This window comes from Choloepus didactylus, chromosome 6, assembly GCF_015220235.1.
Source record: "Choloepus didactylus isolate mChoDid1 chromosome 6, mChoDid1.pri, whole genome shotgun sequence".
NCBI lineage: Eukaryota > Metazoa > Chordata > Mammalia > Pilosa > Megalonychidae > Choloepus > Choloepus didactylus.
In genome coordinates, this window is record NC_051312.1 from 133,806,197 (window position 1) to 133,821,871 (window position 15,675).

The window sequence follows — 15,675 nt, forward strand, 5'->3', positions numbered from 1 at the left end:
GGGCAGGTGCAGGCAAAGACCCCACGGCCCCACTTCCAAGACAGCACCCACCTTGGTCCCTAAGAGCCCTCTCTCCAGGGAGCTGGGATGAGGACCCTGCTGGGGCTGGGTGGAGCTGTCCTCCCTGCTCCCAGACTGCGAGGCAGGTGAAGTTTGCCCTTGGGCCCTCTGCGCCTCCACCCTTCAGCTGTTCTCCCTGCTTACCTGCCCCCACACCTACTAGGTCAGTGACTTTCTACTCTCCTTCTGCCTTAAATTCACCTGGTGAGGTTTAAATGCCCCATCAATTCCATCTGGGAGTGGGAAATGCTGCTCAGGCACCCAGCCTCTCTCCCTTCCCTCTGGACCCCATTTCCGCCCCCTCAGTGTCCTGTTCTTGTTATCCTTTAACTCAAACTGTGAGATCAGAGGCTTCATGGCTGCCCCAGGCAAAGGTGAGGATCTGCAAGTTAGGGATGTCCTCCGCCTTCCAGAGTGTGTGAGGGCTCAAAACCCCACAGCCGAGAATTACCCCAGAGCAGGGCAAGTACTACACCTGTGGGTATACAAGGTTGGGGGATCTCAGTGCTGACTGAGCACTTGTCTGGGGGTCCCAGGAAACAACCCAGTGGAGATGGCGTACCTGGGTTTTGATGAGTGAATAGGAGTTTGTCATAAGAAGAGGGGGAAGGGTGAATGTAAAGTCAAATTTTCATTCTTGTACTTTCTTAAGAGGAGAAGCAGCAGCTTTAGCCCGGACTCTAATCAGGTGCCGGTTTCTTGAAAACGCTTGTTGGAAGGGAATTCTGAGTAAGCCACATGCTCCCTCCGATGGTAATAATGGGATTTGCATCCACGCCGCCTTCCTGTCTCGCCCCCTACTCCAACCCCACTCCCCACCCCAATCACCCGACCAAGGCTGTGTTGGTGATGGTTGTGTGTTTGAGAGGAATTCGTTCATCCACTCACTTCTCAGCCTTGGCTGCTCTTTGTGACTCAGCACCGGTGTGAACTGTGGAAAAATCCCAAAAAGAAGTGAAAGTTCCCTGGAGTGGGAAGGGAAAGTGTTCACGAGAGCCCGGGCCAGAGACTCAGACTGTCACCTGGCTCCGTGGCTCTCGGCCCCAGCTGCTCCCCAAGGCATCTGGGAGCTTGTAAAGCAGCAGCTTGCGTGACCCACCCCAGGATTCATATTCAGTAGGTCTGGAGGGGATCACAGGGATCCGGCTGTTCAAAAAAGCACCTGGGTTCTTCCGTGGTGCTTCCAGGGTGCAGAACCTGGGACTCGGGTGAAGCCTCGGGTTTCATGGAGGAGGGAACCAAAGGGCAGAGAGAGGAAGTGACTCAGCCAGGACCGTTTCCCCTCCAGAGCAGCTGGAGTTTCCCTCAGTGTGGCAGGCTCGGCGGGCTCTACGGATAGAATATTCTAGAGACATGAGTCCCCTTCACTGCTCTGACTTCTCCCTAGGAGAGCCACAGTCCTGGAATGCCCCTCTTCTGGTTTGCCTTGCTGCTCCACCCAAGAAGCTCCCAGAAGCCCACCTCCTCCTAAAGGCCACCTCCTCCTGAGAGCCCCCCAGGCTGACCTGCCCCATTCCTGTTCGTTTCCCCCTCACGTCCGGCCTTGAGGGAGACCCTGTCTTGGGTACAGACATACTGAATTATTTTTTATTCACATTTTATTTGTCATCAGTGAGCCCACATTTACGTTGGCTCAGTAGTAAGTCGCTAAGTGCTCCCCAGCGTGGCTCTGATCCATGATGCTTCTCCGCCCACGCCTGGCCTCTCTCTCTTCTCTCGGCTCTCCAAGCCCACAGGACGGCACCTTCCCCAGCTCTGCTCTGGACGTGGGTGTGTGTCTGGGCTGCTCCCGGTGGCTGGGGGTGGGGAGACTCCGCAAGGCCCTGAGGGGCTACGCTGCCAGGTGAGAAAAACTGGGTGGGAGCCGGGGTCCTGGGTTCCAGCCCTGAAACCCCTGGACAAATCACTTCCTCTCTCTGGGCCTCAGTTTCCCCGCCTATAAAATGCAGGTTGTCTGATTTGGTCTCTAAGGACCTTTGCCACTCAAGCGTTCTGTGATTCTGATGGGTTGGCGGTTTTCAGGGCCTGGGGTCAGCGGATTAGGACAAAGAGCAGAATTCTCAAGAAAGGGTGCCCACTCTGCCCCTGCCCCAGTACACCCCCCTGCCCAGCTGGCACACACACGCCCCAGTGTCTCCACACACGCCTGGTCATTTAACTCCAGGAACCTGGTCCCCCTGCCGGCTCTCGCCTGCCTCCCCCTCTCAGGGCGCACAGACCCAGAGGAGAACGCCGACACCAGGTGGCACCACGATCCCGCTGATCCTCAGAAGGGGCCTCCGCAGGGGAGGGCGGAGGGAGGATGGGCTCCCTCCACTGCAGAAACGCCCCCGAGGCCGCTGGCCTCACCATGACGCGGGCCCCAGGGGCACCCGACGCCTTCTCGGCCTGACTTTGTCCCCGATGGGTCCTTGCTGAATGGACGGAGGAGGGGGCGCAGGAGGATGTGGCCCGACCTGACCTCACTGCCCAGTCCCTGCCCCCGGCCCTGGGGTTAACCACACCAGCACACAGCTATGTGGGTGGGGTGGGTCCAAGCGGGGTCCCCTGGCCCCAAGAGAGGAAAAGGGGTGGCCTGGGCTCGGCACCAGGCTCTGGAGGGTGAGAGGCAGACGACCAGCTCTTGCAGGGTCCCCCAGGCCCAACCCCCAGCTGGGGGTGCCCTTGGGGAACATGTCAGAGCACACGAACGTGGCACAGAGGGCCTCAGTGTTGGGAGTCCAGGGGTCTCTGCAGCATCCCCCAGGCGGGGCAGCTCCCAGTGCCTGTGGCAGTGACACAGAGGCACCGGCGGCCTAGAACTCCTGTGCGTTGGGACTCCCCAGCCCTCTCTGTCTCGCATTCGGAAGCCAGACGGAGTCCTCTGCCCCGGGGCTCAGAGCCCAGGATGGGGATGCCGGGCTCCTTGCTTCAGCAGGCAGACGGGCGCCTGAGCAAGTAACTGAAAGCTGCAGGAGGCAGGGCTGTCTTTGCACCCCAACTTGGAGACGAGGTTTGTGGACCTTACAGGAGGAATGGAGGGAGGGAGAAAGGCAGGCGAAGGGAGCAGCCTTTTCTGCAGCAGACTTTATTATTAGCAGGGGGTGGCACTGGGCAGGAGGAGGTGAGGCCCACCCAGGGGGCCCGCTGAGCCGGAAGCTTCCTTCAACCGACAGCTTCTCGGTGATGGGGTCCCAGGTCAAGGGGCTACAGGAGACGGCACATCCTTGGCTTTGCCACTGGCCCTGGAGTATTGGGTGGGCACAGCCGACTCTGAAAAGACAAAGGCAGGCTTTGGGCTGTGAGAGTGGGGAGAGAGCAGGGAGTTTTGTTTCACTCCTGGTTCATCTGACCTTCCTCCAGGTATCCCCTGCGGCCTCCCTGATCATACACTCCACACCAGGGCCTTGGCCCTCAGTTAAGGACACGCAGTGGGGCCAGATCACCTGGCTCACAGGTGGTCCAGGCTCAAGCTCTTACTTGTTTCTCCAAAGCCGTTCCCTGCACACCCCCTCTCCCCTCCCAAATGTACCTATTATTACAGCTCATCTTCGATGACTTGCCTAGAAATGGGGGAAGGAGAAAAGAGAGGTTAGAAGTCAGTGGGGAACAGGTAAATCTGGGCATCCCTGAGGTTGGGGCCCCTCCTGGGCCTGCCCCTCCTTCCTGCCTGCCCCCCACCCACCTCCATCCATTACCCTAGACAGGCACTCACCGACGCCTATTGCCCCCACAGCGGAATCTTTTGCCTTGAAGACAGAATAGGAGGGTAGTTAGTTTGCATCGAGCTCTTGCTTCCAAGGAGACCTGTTCTCCCACCCCACCCCAGGACTGACTGAGCCCCTCTGCTCTCTTCCCTCCCTCCTGCCAGCACCACCACAGTGTTCATCTGGGAGGCCACATTTGACTATTTCTCTCTTCACATGGGGATCGACCATAAGCATGTAAGAGCCCCGGTCAGTCTTTCCGTCAATCAACAAACATTTGCTGAGTTCCTGTTTACATTGATTGCAGTGGACTGTGGGCATGTTGAAAGCAGCAGCTGAGCCTTGGCTCTTGTGAGGCCCTCTGCCCAGGGCCTGGCACATAGTAGTTGCTCAATAAGCACTTGGCAAAGGAAGGTTGTGAGTCCAGACAGACACAAGATCCCTGCTTGGGCCCAGCTGCCTCCCACGTGTGTGCACAACCACTCCACAGCGCTGCTCCCAGGGAGCTGACAGCTGGACCGGGACCCAGACATGCCTGCAGACCAAAGCGTTTCAGTGGAGTGACCCTGATTCTGAGTGTTAGAATTTCAGGACACAGAGGTCTATTTGCTACATAACTTGTTTTCTTTTCACTGGTTGTGTTTCTGTATGTTTCTTCTGGTTGCATCAAAACAAGTCAGCCAGCATTTATTAAGCATCTGCTGTGTGCCTGCTGGGGCTGGGGCTATACAGGGACCCTTCCTGCCCCCAGAACACTGGGTGTCTACACTGGCTCCTTCTCAAAGCATTTTCTTGGCCACATGTGTTTGGGTGCCCTCACCCTGTGAGTGGGTGGGATCATCCCTATTTAAGGGATGAACAAACCAAGGCCCTGGGAGTTCAGGATCCTCAGCGAATTAGCAGCAGGGCCCAGGCCTCCTGCTCCCCGGCCATGCTTGCTTTCCAGCAGCTGGGGGGTGGCCCCACCTGTGTCTGGCTGAACACAGCTCTGCCCCTCATTGACTGTGGCAAGTCATTGCATCTCTCGGGGTGAGTCTGGGCTTTCACCTGTGAAACGGTGACAGCGGTGGCCATCCCTCCAAGTTGCTGAGAGGATTAAATGGGCTTAGGTGTAAAGGAGTCCCTGGATGGTGCTTGGTAAAGATGGGTTCCTTCCCCTTGTCTGGTTTTGCACCGACCCTGGAGCTCCCTCCCCACCCCCACAGACAGGAGCCAGCTCCCCCAGCTTGACAGCTCCTCCTGCGTTCTCAAGGGGTGCCTCGAGGGAGAGGGACCCTCGCTCCATACGGTCAAGAGCAAGTAGTGTGGCATCCCAAGATGCCTGTCTCCAGCAGGGCATCCAATTTCCTCCCTTCTGGGCTCTTCCAAAGGGCTGAGAGGGCCCCTCCTCCTGGGGGAGCAGCGTGCACAGCAACTTTGAAAAGTGATAGGCCCTCCCCCCTCCCCCGTACACCACGAGGCCCTCCCCACTCACTGAGGATGATGATGAGCCCCACGATGAAGGCCAGGACCGCGAAGATCAGGCCCCCATTGCGGACAGTCTCGTAGTCTCAGGAAGGAGAGAGCAAGAGAGGAGGGGTGGGGCACCTCTCCTGGAACCCACCCACCCACCCGGAAATGGGGCTGGGAGTGGCTGGGAGCCAGTGCCCGGCAGACGGGTGCGTGCGGGGCAGGCAGGGTGGGGGGTGGGGGTGACAGGCTCACCATAGTGGAAAGGGTCCACGTTCTCGTGGGAGCTGCCACCTGCAAAGAGGACCAGAGGGGGTGGGGGAGTCACAGAGGGTGGCACACACGGGGCCCATCAGGCGTCCCCGTCCTTCCCTCCCAAGCCTCTGGGTGGGTGAGGGAGGCCATGAGGAGCAGCCCTGGGAGGAGGAGCTGGGGGTCCACCCCCAGCTGCTTTAGACACAGTCAACATGGGACCCCATATGGCAACTCCAGGAGGGCTCAGTTCTTTCTGGCTCCTTCCTTCAGACATCAGATGGAAAGGCCCAAAAAGGCATCTCTCATTTGACTCCAGCAGCCTCCCTTCAAATAATTTATCAGCTAGAAGATGTTTAGCAAATATTTGTGAAATAAATGAATGAGTTAAATTGAATGCTAAAATCCATTGAGCAGAAGGAGGAAACAGAAGTCCAGTTTGGAGACTTGTACAAAGTCCCAAAGGAAGTTGGTGGCAGAACTGGGTCTTGAACCCAAGTTCCTAAAATCTTTCCACTCTCCTGTATTGCTATCCTCAGGAGGAGGCAAATTTTTTTAACAAACATTAATACAGTGCTTACTATGTGCCAGGCTAATAGCTTTATAAAATATTAACTCATTTAGTCATCAGAACAACCCTACAAGGCACTATTACTATTTTGATATAGCCCATGAGAAAACAGAGGCACGGACATCGAGTAACTTACTGACAGTTAAACGGCTAATAAGGGGTAGAGCTGGCATTCAAACCCAGGCACATGGTGGCTGAGAATCTAGGAGCTCCACCCCTTTGTTTTTGCTGACCCTCTGGGGCAGGAAGGACAGAGACCTTTCATGCAAAGTCAACTTGTCCTGCCGCCTGCCTTAGTGCTGCTTTCTCCCACCCCGACAGGAGGAGCAGCTCAGCAGCCAGCCAGTGTCACAGTCCTGCCCTCCAGCTTTGTAAACTGAGGGCTGCCCCGCTTTCCTGCCCTATTTGAGCCCCTTTTTAGCACTGGGGAAAGAATGTGCAAGTTAGCACCTCCCACGCTGAGCTGAACTGTGCCCCGGGGCAGTGGGGGTCCTTGGGCTCTGACCCCCGCTGGCTCCGTTGCTAACTCCTCAGGCCTTCTCCCCAAGCAAGGAGGGGCCAGCACGCGGTTCTGGCCAGGGTGGGGGGGTGGGGGGATATTGAGTGGGGTGGGGGGCTGTCAGGTAGGCCAGAGGCCGCGGGGAGGCCGCAGGGGGCCCAGGCTCCCGTCATCATGCAGAAGGCCTTCATGGTTCCCTCCCCAGATTCAGGTCAGGTCGTGTTCAAGGTCACCCGGAGAGTTAGTGTCAGAGCCACAATGACCCCAGCTAGGGCTCCCCAACTGTGCCAGGGCTCCTCCCTGACCTCATCTTGAGCCATTTGGTAGCTCTCCCCCACCCAAAGCCCTCACCTTTTCTAGATCTGGCTCAAAAAATGGGTGGTCAGTAGATACCATTGCCTCCAGGCCTGAGTCGCCCCTTCACAGGATCCCTTCTGAAAATGTGTCTTGAACTTGAGGGACTCTTTCCCCAGCCTGACCCCCATCCACTGCCTGCTCTGCGTTCAGAAGGTCCTGCAAGGTCATTGCACATTGAACAAAACAGGTGTGTCCCAGAAAGTTAAGGAAAGAAGCTTGCACCCTCACTGCACCAGCTTCCACCTGGTGCCAGAAGTTCTGCCATTCAAGTCTATTTCTTTGAGGTTAAGTCAAGGTCCCCTCTAAGAAAATGCAAATTTTCTTAGAAAAGAGGCTGGATACTCTGGAAGTCAGGGGTGCCGGGAGAGGAAAGAGGCTCTGGGAAGAAGGGGCCAGCCCACCCCTCCAAAAGTGGCCCAAGCAGAGGCAGCCCCCAGTTTCATGCACACACACATGGACACACACACATACACACATGCACATGTGCACACACACACACACTCACCATCATCTGTTGACAACCCTCCCATCTTCCCAGCAGCCTAGGGTTGTCTCTGCTAAACTCTTCCCGTGGCCTTTGCTTCAGGAAGAGCGTCTGGCAGGGGTTGGCTGGGGATGGGGTGGGGGCATTAAACATTAACAGTGCCGGGTAATATTTACCCTGGTCACAAGAAAAGCCCTGGTGAGGACTGAGGGGCTCCTGCTGAGCCTGAAGGAGGTGTTCCGGGAGGCAGGGGCAGGGGGAGCTGGCTGAGTTTCCAAAGCCTCCCAAAGGAAATTTCCAAAGAGAAGGGCGAGGGCAGGATGGTGGTGGAATTCTTCCACCAGCTGGGGTGGCGGGAATGGGGGAATGGAAGTGCCAAAGTATATTCAGTGTATGCCCCATGGGAAGCTTTTGGGGAGCACAGAGCTCTCCAGCCCTCACAGCGGCCCCCCGACCCACCACTGTGGACGCTACTTTTGTGGCTTTTGATTTCTTGCTGAGCTCTTAAGGCTTTGTGGAGTGGTCCCCAGATGCCTCTGTTCCTCTCAGCTCCCACCATGTCCCCAGCGTGCACCTGTCCAAGCCTTGGCTCACCTGGAGGGCCCTTTCCAGGGTCACCTTGTTCATCCCCACAGTCCAGGTCTGGCAGCTCATACCTCAGTGAGGAGGGCTCCTGTCACCCCTGCTAGCCTCCCTTCCCCTGGCGCCCCAGCATGTCACTCCTGCAACCATTAGTGTCCACTCCCTTCGGCCTCGGCCTTGCTGTCAGGCCATTTACCTGCTGGTTTTCCACAGTGCTTTTAGACTGCTCAAGGAAGGGGCCGATTCTTAATGTAGAGACCCTACCTTGCTTTTATGGTTGGTAGAGACAGCAAAGCACTTTCCTAACCATCACCTCGCTGGGCTTTGTAGTATTTCCCCATATTACAGATGAGGCATCTGAGGTACAGGGACGCTGACAAGGACACACAGCCAGGGAGGGGCTTTCCCCCACGCCTCCCCCGCTGCTCCCCACTCAGCTGTGGCTCCCCAGCCTCAGGGACCCCGGCGCCTTGTTCTCCATGGGTGCTGTGTGATCCCTGATGAGTTCTAACCAATTGACTGGCCTCCAGAAGAGGCTGATGCCCAATGGTAGCCAAAAAGGCCAAGGCCAGGGGTCAGCGTCCACCAAGGGGGTTTTTCCCTTTCAAAGGAACGACTCCATCAGTGACTCCTCCTCAAGCAGCAGCAGGGAGGTTGACACTTGAACTCACATCCTGACCCCAACACTGGCTCATCGTATGGCCTTGGTCAAGTTACTTAAGTTCCCTGTGCCTTGGTGTCCTCATCTGTAAAATGGGAATCACACCCACCACATAGGGGGTTGCAAGGAGAAAATGAGACAATGCATGCATAGGGCACAGCATGGGACCTGGTTCACAGTAAACATTAGAGCAAGAGTAGGATTACTGTTATTGTGCTGATGGGAGAGGTCACAGGCATTGCTTTTTGTTCATCACTAGTCATTGGAGGCAGGAAGGTCAGCCACTCTCCACTGAGAGTGAGCACGGGGGTTGGGTTAAGAGGAGAGTGCATCCTGGCTTCCCAGACTGAGCCGTGACACCCATTCAGCTTTCTTCTGCTTTCAGGGCCAAGCGATGCATATTCACTAAAATATTATGAGAACTTGTCTCTAAGGAGGGTTTACCACAGGCCAGCCCCTTTGCTGAGCCCTCAGCATGCACTGTCCCATCCAATCCATGGGAGCTCCAGTTTACAGATAAAGGAAACGAGGCTGTTGATTGCTCCCTGAAACAGCCCCTGGGGTAGGCAGAACGTGCCATGATCCCACTGGACAGGCCAGAAAAACTGAGGGTGGGAGGTTAAGGGACTTGCCTGAAACACACAGTGACAAAACCAGAGCTAGAAAGCCCAGATCTGTAGAGATCTTCCAATAAAGCTCCTGCCACTCTCCACACAAGAGACAATGGTCCCCTTCCCTGCCCCCACCTTGTTATCTTAACTTAGTGCATTTTATCTATCTATGTAAGCCACCTGGGTTCTTTCTGGAATATGAGGGACGTAAAAGTAGGTGGAAAATTAGATAGATGATAGATAGATAGATAGATAGATAGATAGATAGATAGATAGATAGGTGATAGAGGAGATAGATGATTGATAGAGATAATAGAGACAGATGGATTGAAATAGCTAGATAAACAGGCAAGGAAAATAAAGAGAGCTAGAGAAAGCAAGTTGACAGCTGTATCTTTTAACTTTCTGTGTGAAGCAGTGATGTAAGCACATTACAATAATTAATCCATTCAATCCTCACACAGCACTATGAGGTGAGCACTATTATCACCCCCATTTTATAAATGAAGGAACGGGGGCACAGAGAAGTGAACTTGCCCGAGCTCAGGAAGCCAGAAGTGGGGAGACCAAGATGTGAACCCAGCAGTCTGGCTTCAGAGTTCCTGGAGATGGATAGATGGATAGACAGACAGACAAGGCAGCTCAGTTGTCTTCCCAGCTCTTCCAGCTCAGAGATGTTCCACACCCGCATCATAGCATGCCCAGGACTCCTCACTGGGAAACCCTGCCTCTCCTCGTTTCTACTTCTCCCGCACTTCTGGAAAGCTGGTGGAGGGGACACAGTCTCAGAGCCTGAGAAGGTGGATGAGGTGGAGGCCCGGGGCCCAGGGGGACTCACCCAGGTACCACCTGTCCATGGCAGGAGCTGTGGCCACATCCACTGATGGGAGAGAGCTATGGAGTGCTGGTTGCCAAGGGCTTGGCTGGTGAGAGTGGCTCTCCCTCCTCACTTTGGCGGAGCCCACAGCCAGGAAAAGACAAAGCCAGGGAGGAGGGGCTGGCCAGGGAGCCTTTGCCTCGTGCTTGCCTGCCAGGCCGGGTTGGCACAAGGGATCCACGTGAGAGCTGGGGGATGGGGGTGCGATGCTCTGACCTCCACCAGGCACCTGAGGAAGGGGAAGATGCAAACCACAGAAAAGCAAACCATGCCCCAACCCTGGTGCCAGCTCCCCCAGAGGCTCGATGCCAGATCAGCACCCTCTAGGCAGCCCAGGGTCCCCGTGAAGGTCACCGGGAGCCAAAGGGCCCTGGCCAGGGCTGGAAACAGCAAGATCAGGGTGCCGACTCGCCCACCAGCCCCCAGGGTTGGCAGCGACTGAGGGAGACATGTGGGGCACGTGGGGTCCCCTGAGCCTCTATTCAGTTGTGCCTTTGTTGTCCAGCCCTGGGGTGAGCTGGATGAATTTTGGTGGATCCCAGTTGGGCCTTGGCTTTGATATATGCCACACCAAAGCCCCAGTTCTGTAGCTGGGGGTCCCCTGACACTGGACAGATTCACAGCAGCTCTTTGGAAGCTGCCCTAAGTGGGGCGTGAATGCTTTTCAGGGCTGGGGCCTGGGGGCCTGGGGACCAGCCACAGCCTCTGTCATTCTGGAAGTCGGGCAGAGAAACGGGGAGGAGCTGCCGGGCTGGGAGCAGAAGATGGCATGGGAGCTGCTCCCATGACAGCCTGTCCTTCCTCACTGGGTTCACTTGGGCCCCGGTGACTCACCACAGGCTGGGATGCCAGACCCACCACTCTTGATACTTCGGAGGCCCCAGAGACACTTGCCACATAATGAGGTCTCTGAGGGCTGCTAGTTGGTGTCAGAGGGGAATTGCCAGAAGATAGCACTTCTCCTGCTCCCAAGGCAGGCACAGATAACCTGACTTCCAGCTGGAGCTGGGGGCGGACCATAGGCCCAGACCCTGGCCTGGCAGAGTCCCTGCTCCCTGAAGCCTCTGACAGGCCCGGGAGGAAGGACCCTGGTGACAGCCTCTTTGGGGCTCACTCTGACCACAGGATCTCCCTCTGGTTCATCATGGCTGCCCTGGCACAGCAAACCCAAACCACAACACTGAGAACAAGGGTATGGGGGTGCTGGCTCTGGTCCCAGCCTCTGACCTTCATCTCTGGGCCACTCTGACAACTCACCTCTCTCTCTCCTTAGCCACCCTTCCTGCTCTGAGGGGAGGACTAATGACGCCAGGGAGAGCTTCCTCGGGGCTGAAAAATGTTCAGAAAATGGAGAAACACAGGCCTCAAGCGGCCTTATCCGTGATGGGCAGAGATCAATCCTGGGCCTTGAGCAGGCAGCCCTGACTCCAGGCTTCTCATTCCTTTCCTTTCCCCACCATCCCACAAGTCAGGCACAAACCTGCCCGGTGGCCAAGCTGCTCACATCGGCCCCATCACAGTACCCCCAAGCAGAAACCTGCACTCCCAGACAGCCCAGAGTGGCTGAGTGGAAAATTCCCTGAGCTTGGCCCTTGGGGAGGCTCATAAATCTCAGGGCTAAGATGGGACTTTAAAGGTTACCTGGCCCAAACACATTATCAATGGCCCAGAAAAGTGGAAATGTCTGCTCAAAGCCCACCCATATGTACACACACACTCTGCTCCTCCCCTAGTCCCTAAAGTTCTGAAGGAAGGCACCTCCACCCCAAACGGAGACCCTGTGTCCCAGACTGACTCACTGGAAAGGGCCTCCACGGTCATCCCATCTAACACCCTCACTTCACAAACGGTTCACTCTCCTGCTCAGCACCCGTCCAGAGCTCCGAGTGCAAGCCAAAGTCCTTTCTGTGTCCCACAAGGGCCCTCTTAGCCTCTCTGTCTTGTCTCTGACTTCCCTGCCCCTTCTCTCTGCTCCGGCCTCATTGGTCCCCTTGCCCTTCCTCTCCAGGCACACTCCTGCCTCAGGACATTTGCACCAGCAGCTCCTTCTTCCCCCAGAGGGCTTTCTGGTGAAACCCACACAGTCCTCAGGCCTTTCCTCATAGACCCAACTCAGAAGATCCTTCTGATGTTCACACCCACCCCCTGCAATTCCTTGTCGGCTTCATTTTTTTTTCCTTAGCATTTATTATCCACTATGTTTTATAGTTGATGTCTCTTGTTCTTGTCTCTCTCCCAACTAGAATTTAAGCTTCAAAAGAGCAAAGATTTTTGTCTGCTTTGTTCATTCTAGATCCTCAGTGCCTAGAACAGGGTCTGGTATATATAGTGGACTCAGTTTTGTTAAGTGTGAGTCTCAGAGAGGTGACATAATTAATGCACCCTCCTTTCTGTGACACCACCTGCCCTGCAATAGGTGACAAGACCTCGTTTGCCCCCCACAGAAATACAGCTGGTGGTCAGTCCCCCGTCCCAACACCCTACTGACATCCTGCCCTGTGTCCTTCTTGGATGTGTCCCCTCACTCCTCTTGCATCCCATCCCTGCCCCTCTCCTCCCCCCACTGCACTTCCCCAAGCCCTGGGACAGTTTCCAGAAAATGCTCATTTTCCCCTTTCAGGCGAGGCCTGAGCTTTAAGAGTGCAGAGGTCCTGCCCCTCTCACCTCACTCACCCTAACCCTTCCGCCGCCTTCTTCCTTGTCCTCCTTGAGCTGACAGAGGGTGGTCAGTTTCTGGCTGACACTGGGATAAAGGAGCCCCCATCTGTAAAATGGGCTGATAGCACCTACCTTGCAGGGTGTTTGTAGGAACAGATACAATGTAGGTGAAGTGCTTAGCAAAAGAAACTCTTAATAAATGCCAGCTTCTGTTATCACTCACCCCAAGCTGACCCCACAGGAGACAAGGCCACTCATGGGAGTCTCTTCCCCTCGGCTCAGTCCCTGGCCCAGGTGATTGCTAAACCAGGCACTGCAAAGAGCGTCCTCCCCTCCCTGATCCCCAGGGTGCTCTCTGCTGGCCCCCCGCCCGCACCCCATGCCCTGCCCTCCTTTCCTCCCCATACAAACCCAAACAGCATGGTGGCATCCCTGCTGCTGGCTGGCCCCAGTTCTTGTTCTTCCAATCTTTCCAGGATCGTGGGGTCAACTACTCTGCTGTCTAAGAAAGGCAGTAGATCTGGCCAAGACCCCCAAATCCCAGCCCCTTGCCTAACTATTCCAGGCTGGAGCCAAAGAGGGGCATCTAGCCATGCTCTCCAGTTGGCCTCAAGACCCAGAGATCAAGGAGATTTAGGGGAGACAGAAAGGGGTCCTGAGCTGGACCAGGACCAAATTCCTGGGCCTGTCACACCCCATGGGACAATGCCCCTGGTTACCTTACCTCAATGTCCCCATCTCCCCCAAGCAGGCCTCTGTTTGTCCCCTGACTCTTAAGTCCACGTCGGGTCTGTGGGGTAGGGTGGCTGAGGGCTGCACTTTGGCTCCCCGGTTTTCCAAGGCAGGCAAGAGAGGAAGGGAGCAAAAGCTGGACCTTCCAGCTCCACTAGCCCTGGGCTTTGAGGGGGCTGCAGTCAGAACTGCAGCTCCCCAAATCAATTCCCCCTGGTGTTGGCTCATGGCCGGAAAGGGGCTTCAATGAGGCAGAAGCCAGAAGCCCCTAGAAAGCCCTGATCTCCAGCTCAAGCCTGTCCTCAGCCGCTGGCACTCGTGGCCCCTGGGCAGGAAGGCACCAGCTCGCAGGCCTGATCCGCGCCTGAAGAGTGCTGGCCCCTGTCTCCCACTGTGGACACGGCGGCCGGGGTCACTGGGGTCTTATAAGGCGGGGCTGGGAGGAGGTGGGCCCTGGGAGGCCCATAGTTCCTTAAGTGTTGGTTTCAAGATGGCCCCAGCAGAGCTGGCAAAGGGCAATGTGCTCTCAGCAGCAAGGCACTGCCTCCCTGAGCAGAAGGAGTTGGTGACAAGGGCAAACCCATTTGACCCACCTCTCCCACGGTGAATACTTTGGAGAGAAATAAATGCATTCTTGACTTCTTTTACAACTCACAGCTGGCCTTGAGCTAGAGCAGAGGCCGTTTCCCTCCCACTGCCACCCTTCTCCCAGTAACCACATCCCTCCTGGCCTCTGAAAAGCAGCTCAAGGCTGGCCCTCTCTGGAGAGAACCCCCCACCCCCACCCCCAGCAGCCCACCCCTTGCTCTGGTTCTGCTCCTCTACCCTCTTCTGAATTTCCATGGCTGGAGCTCAGATGGCTTACCAGTGGCTTTGCAACCATTCTTTCATTTCTATCACAGATTGTCTAATCAAGCGCAGCCTCTGTGAGCTTTGAGGGGGCTGTGGTTAGAACTGCAGCTCCCCAAATCAATTCCCCCTGGTGTTGGCTCACAGCTGGAAAAAGGGGCTTTGATGCAGCAGAAGCCAGAAGCCCCTAGATATCTGTTAAACGTTTGTCCTCACTGGCATAAATGTCATGACATTTTTGGGCTTTCAGAAAGCTCTTGCCTCCCAGATCTGTTTTGTTCCTCCCAATAACTCAGTGAGGCAAGTTTTGTGATACCCATTTTATAGAGGAGGTGGACAGCTTGCCAAAGTCACACAGGTGCTGTGTGGACAAATCAGACTTGAGCCCAGGTCTAACAGAAGGAAAACCCTGCCGCCAAAGAAAGAGGAGATAGGGAAATGGATAGTCATAGAAATATTAATCCCATCATGCCTATGTGTTGAATTTCAAGGTGTTTTTAGGTGCATGGTATCAGTCCATTGTAACAGAGAGATCTTGATTGACCCATCTTACAGCTGAGGAAACTGAGGCTTAAGTGGCTTTTCCAGGGTTACATAGCTAGCAAGAGGCCCAGTTACCCTAGGACTCAGGAAATCATATTCCTAGTTCTTTCTGCTTGGAGCTCATAACTGAGAAAACTGGTTAGGGAGGACTTCATTTTGCAGAGAAGGAAACTGATAGAGATGCTGGGGTTGGCCCAAATTCGCACAGATAGAGAGATGAGGGACGCACAAAGAGATGCCTGAACTCCTGCTCAGCCAGGCTACCTGGAGGCCTGGCTCTGGGGTAAGAGCCCCTCTGTGGACAGTGCAGGGGCCACCCCCCAGCAGCCCCTACCTCCCCAGGTGCAGCATCACCTGCCTTGGCAAGTGCCCTGCTGTTGTGCAACGGGGTTGGGGCTGGCTCTGTTAAATCAACAGCCAGTTGGCTTGATCTGGCTGGTTCTGCCCCTGCTGGAGTTCAGCTGAGACAGCAATGAATCACACTAATGGGGAGAGACGGCCGTCCCCCCTCTTTGTGGCCTGGAGACAGGTATTTCCACAGCCCCTCACCTGGCTTGGGCAAACACACCTGACCTCTCTCTCCTGCACTGGGACCAGGGTGAGGCAGAGCAGCCAGGGACAAGGTGGGGTGAACCAGACAGAGCTGGAGAGCTCCCCCACCCCTGCTGGCCGCGATCCTGGGGAGGGCAGACCTTGGAGTGTGCTTCAGCCCGGCACCCCCTCGCTCTCACCCAGCCCTCCCTGCACTCTGCCTCTGACTCTCTTCCAAGAACAATTTGGCAAGTTCCAATCCCCAACCTTCAA

The 15,675-nt window shown here is 55.8% G+C and overlaps 1 protein-coding gene across 7 annotated transcripts; it reads right to left on the reverse strand.

Moving 5' to 3' along the window:
• Positions 1–2,427: 2,427 nt before the first annotated feature.
• Positions 2,428–13,887, reverse strand: FXYD2 (FXYD domain containing ion transport regulator 2). 7 transcript variants are annotated; one of them, XM_037841601.1, is made up of 6 exons: positions 13,159–13,453; positions 6,869–7,030; positions 5,451–5,489; positions 3,755–3,788; positions 3,572–3,602; positions 2,428–3,312 (listed from the first exon to the last, which is right to left on the reverse strand). In XM_037841601.1, the coding sequence occupies exons 2-6, from the start codon at positions 6,911–6,913 to the stop codon at positions 2,856–2,858; spliced, it is 606 nt and encodes a 201-aa protein (XP_037697529.1). In that variant the 5' UTR covers positions 6,914–7,030; positions 13,159–13,453; the 3' UTR covers positions 2,428–2,855. The 7 variants fall into 7 exon arrangements, with proteins under 7 accessions (XP_037697529.1, XP_037697531.1, XP_037697530.1 ...); XM_037841605.1 differs by lacking the exons at positions 6,869–7,030; positions 13,159–13,453 and adding exons at positions 10,051–10,277; positions 13,472–13,887 and having other exon boundaries at positions 3,108–3,312; XM_037841600.1 differs by lacking the exons at positions 6,869–7,030; positions 13,159–13,453 and adding exons at positions 5,221–5,295; positions 10,051–10,277 and having other exon boundaries at positions 3,108–3,312.
• Between the last annotated feature and the right edge of the window lie 1,788 nt (positions 13,888–15,675).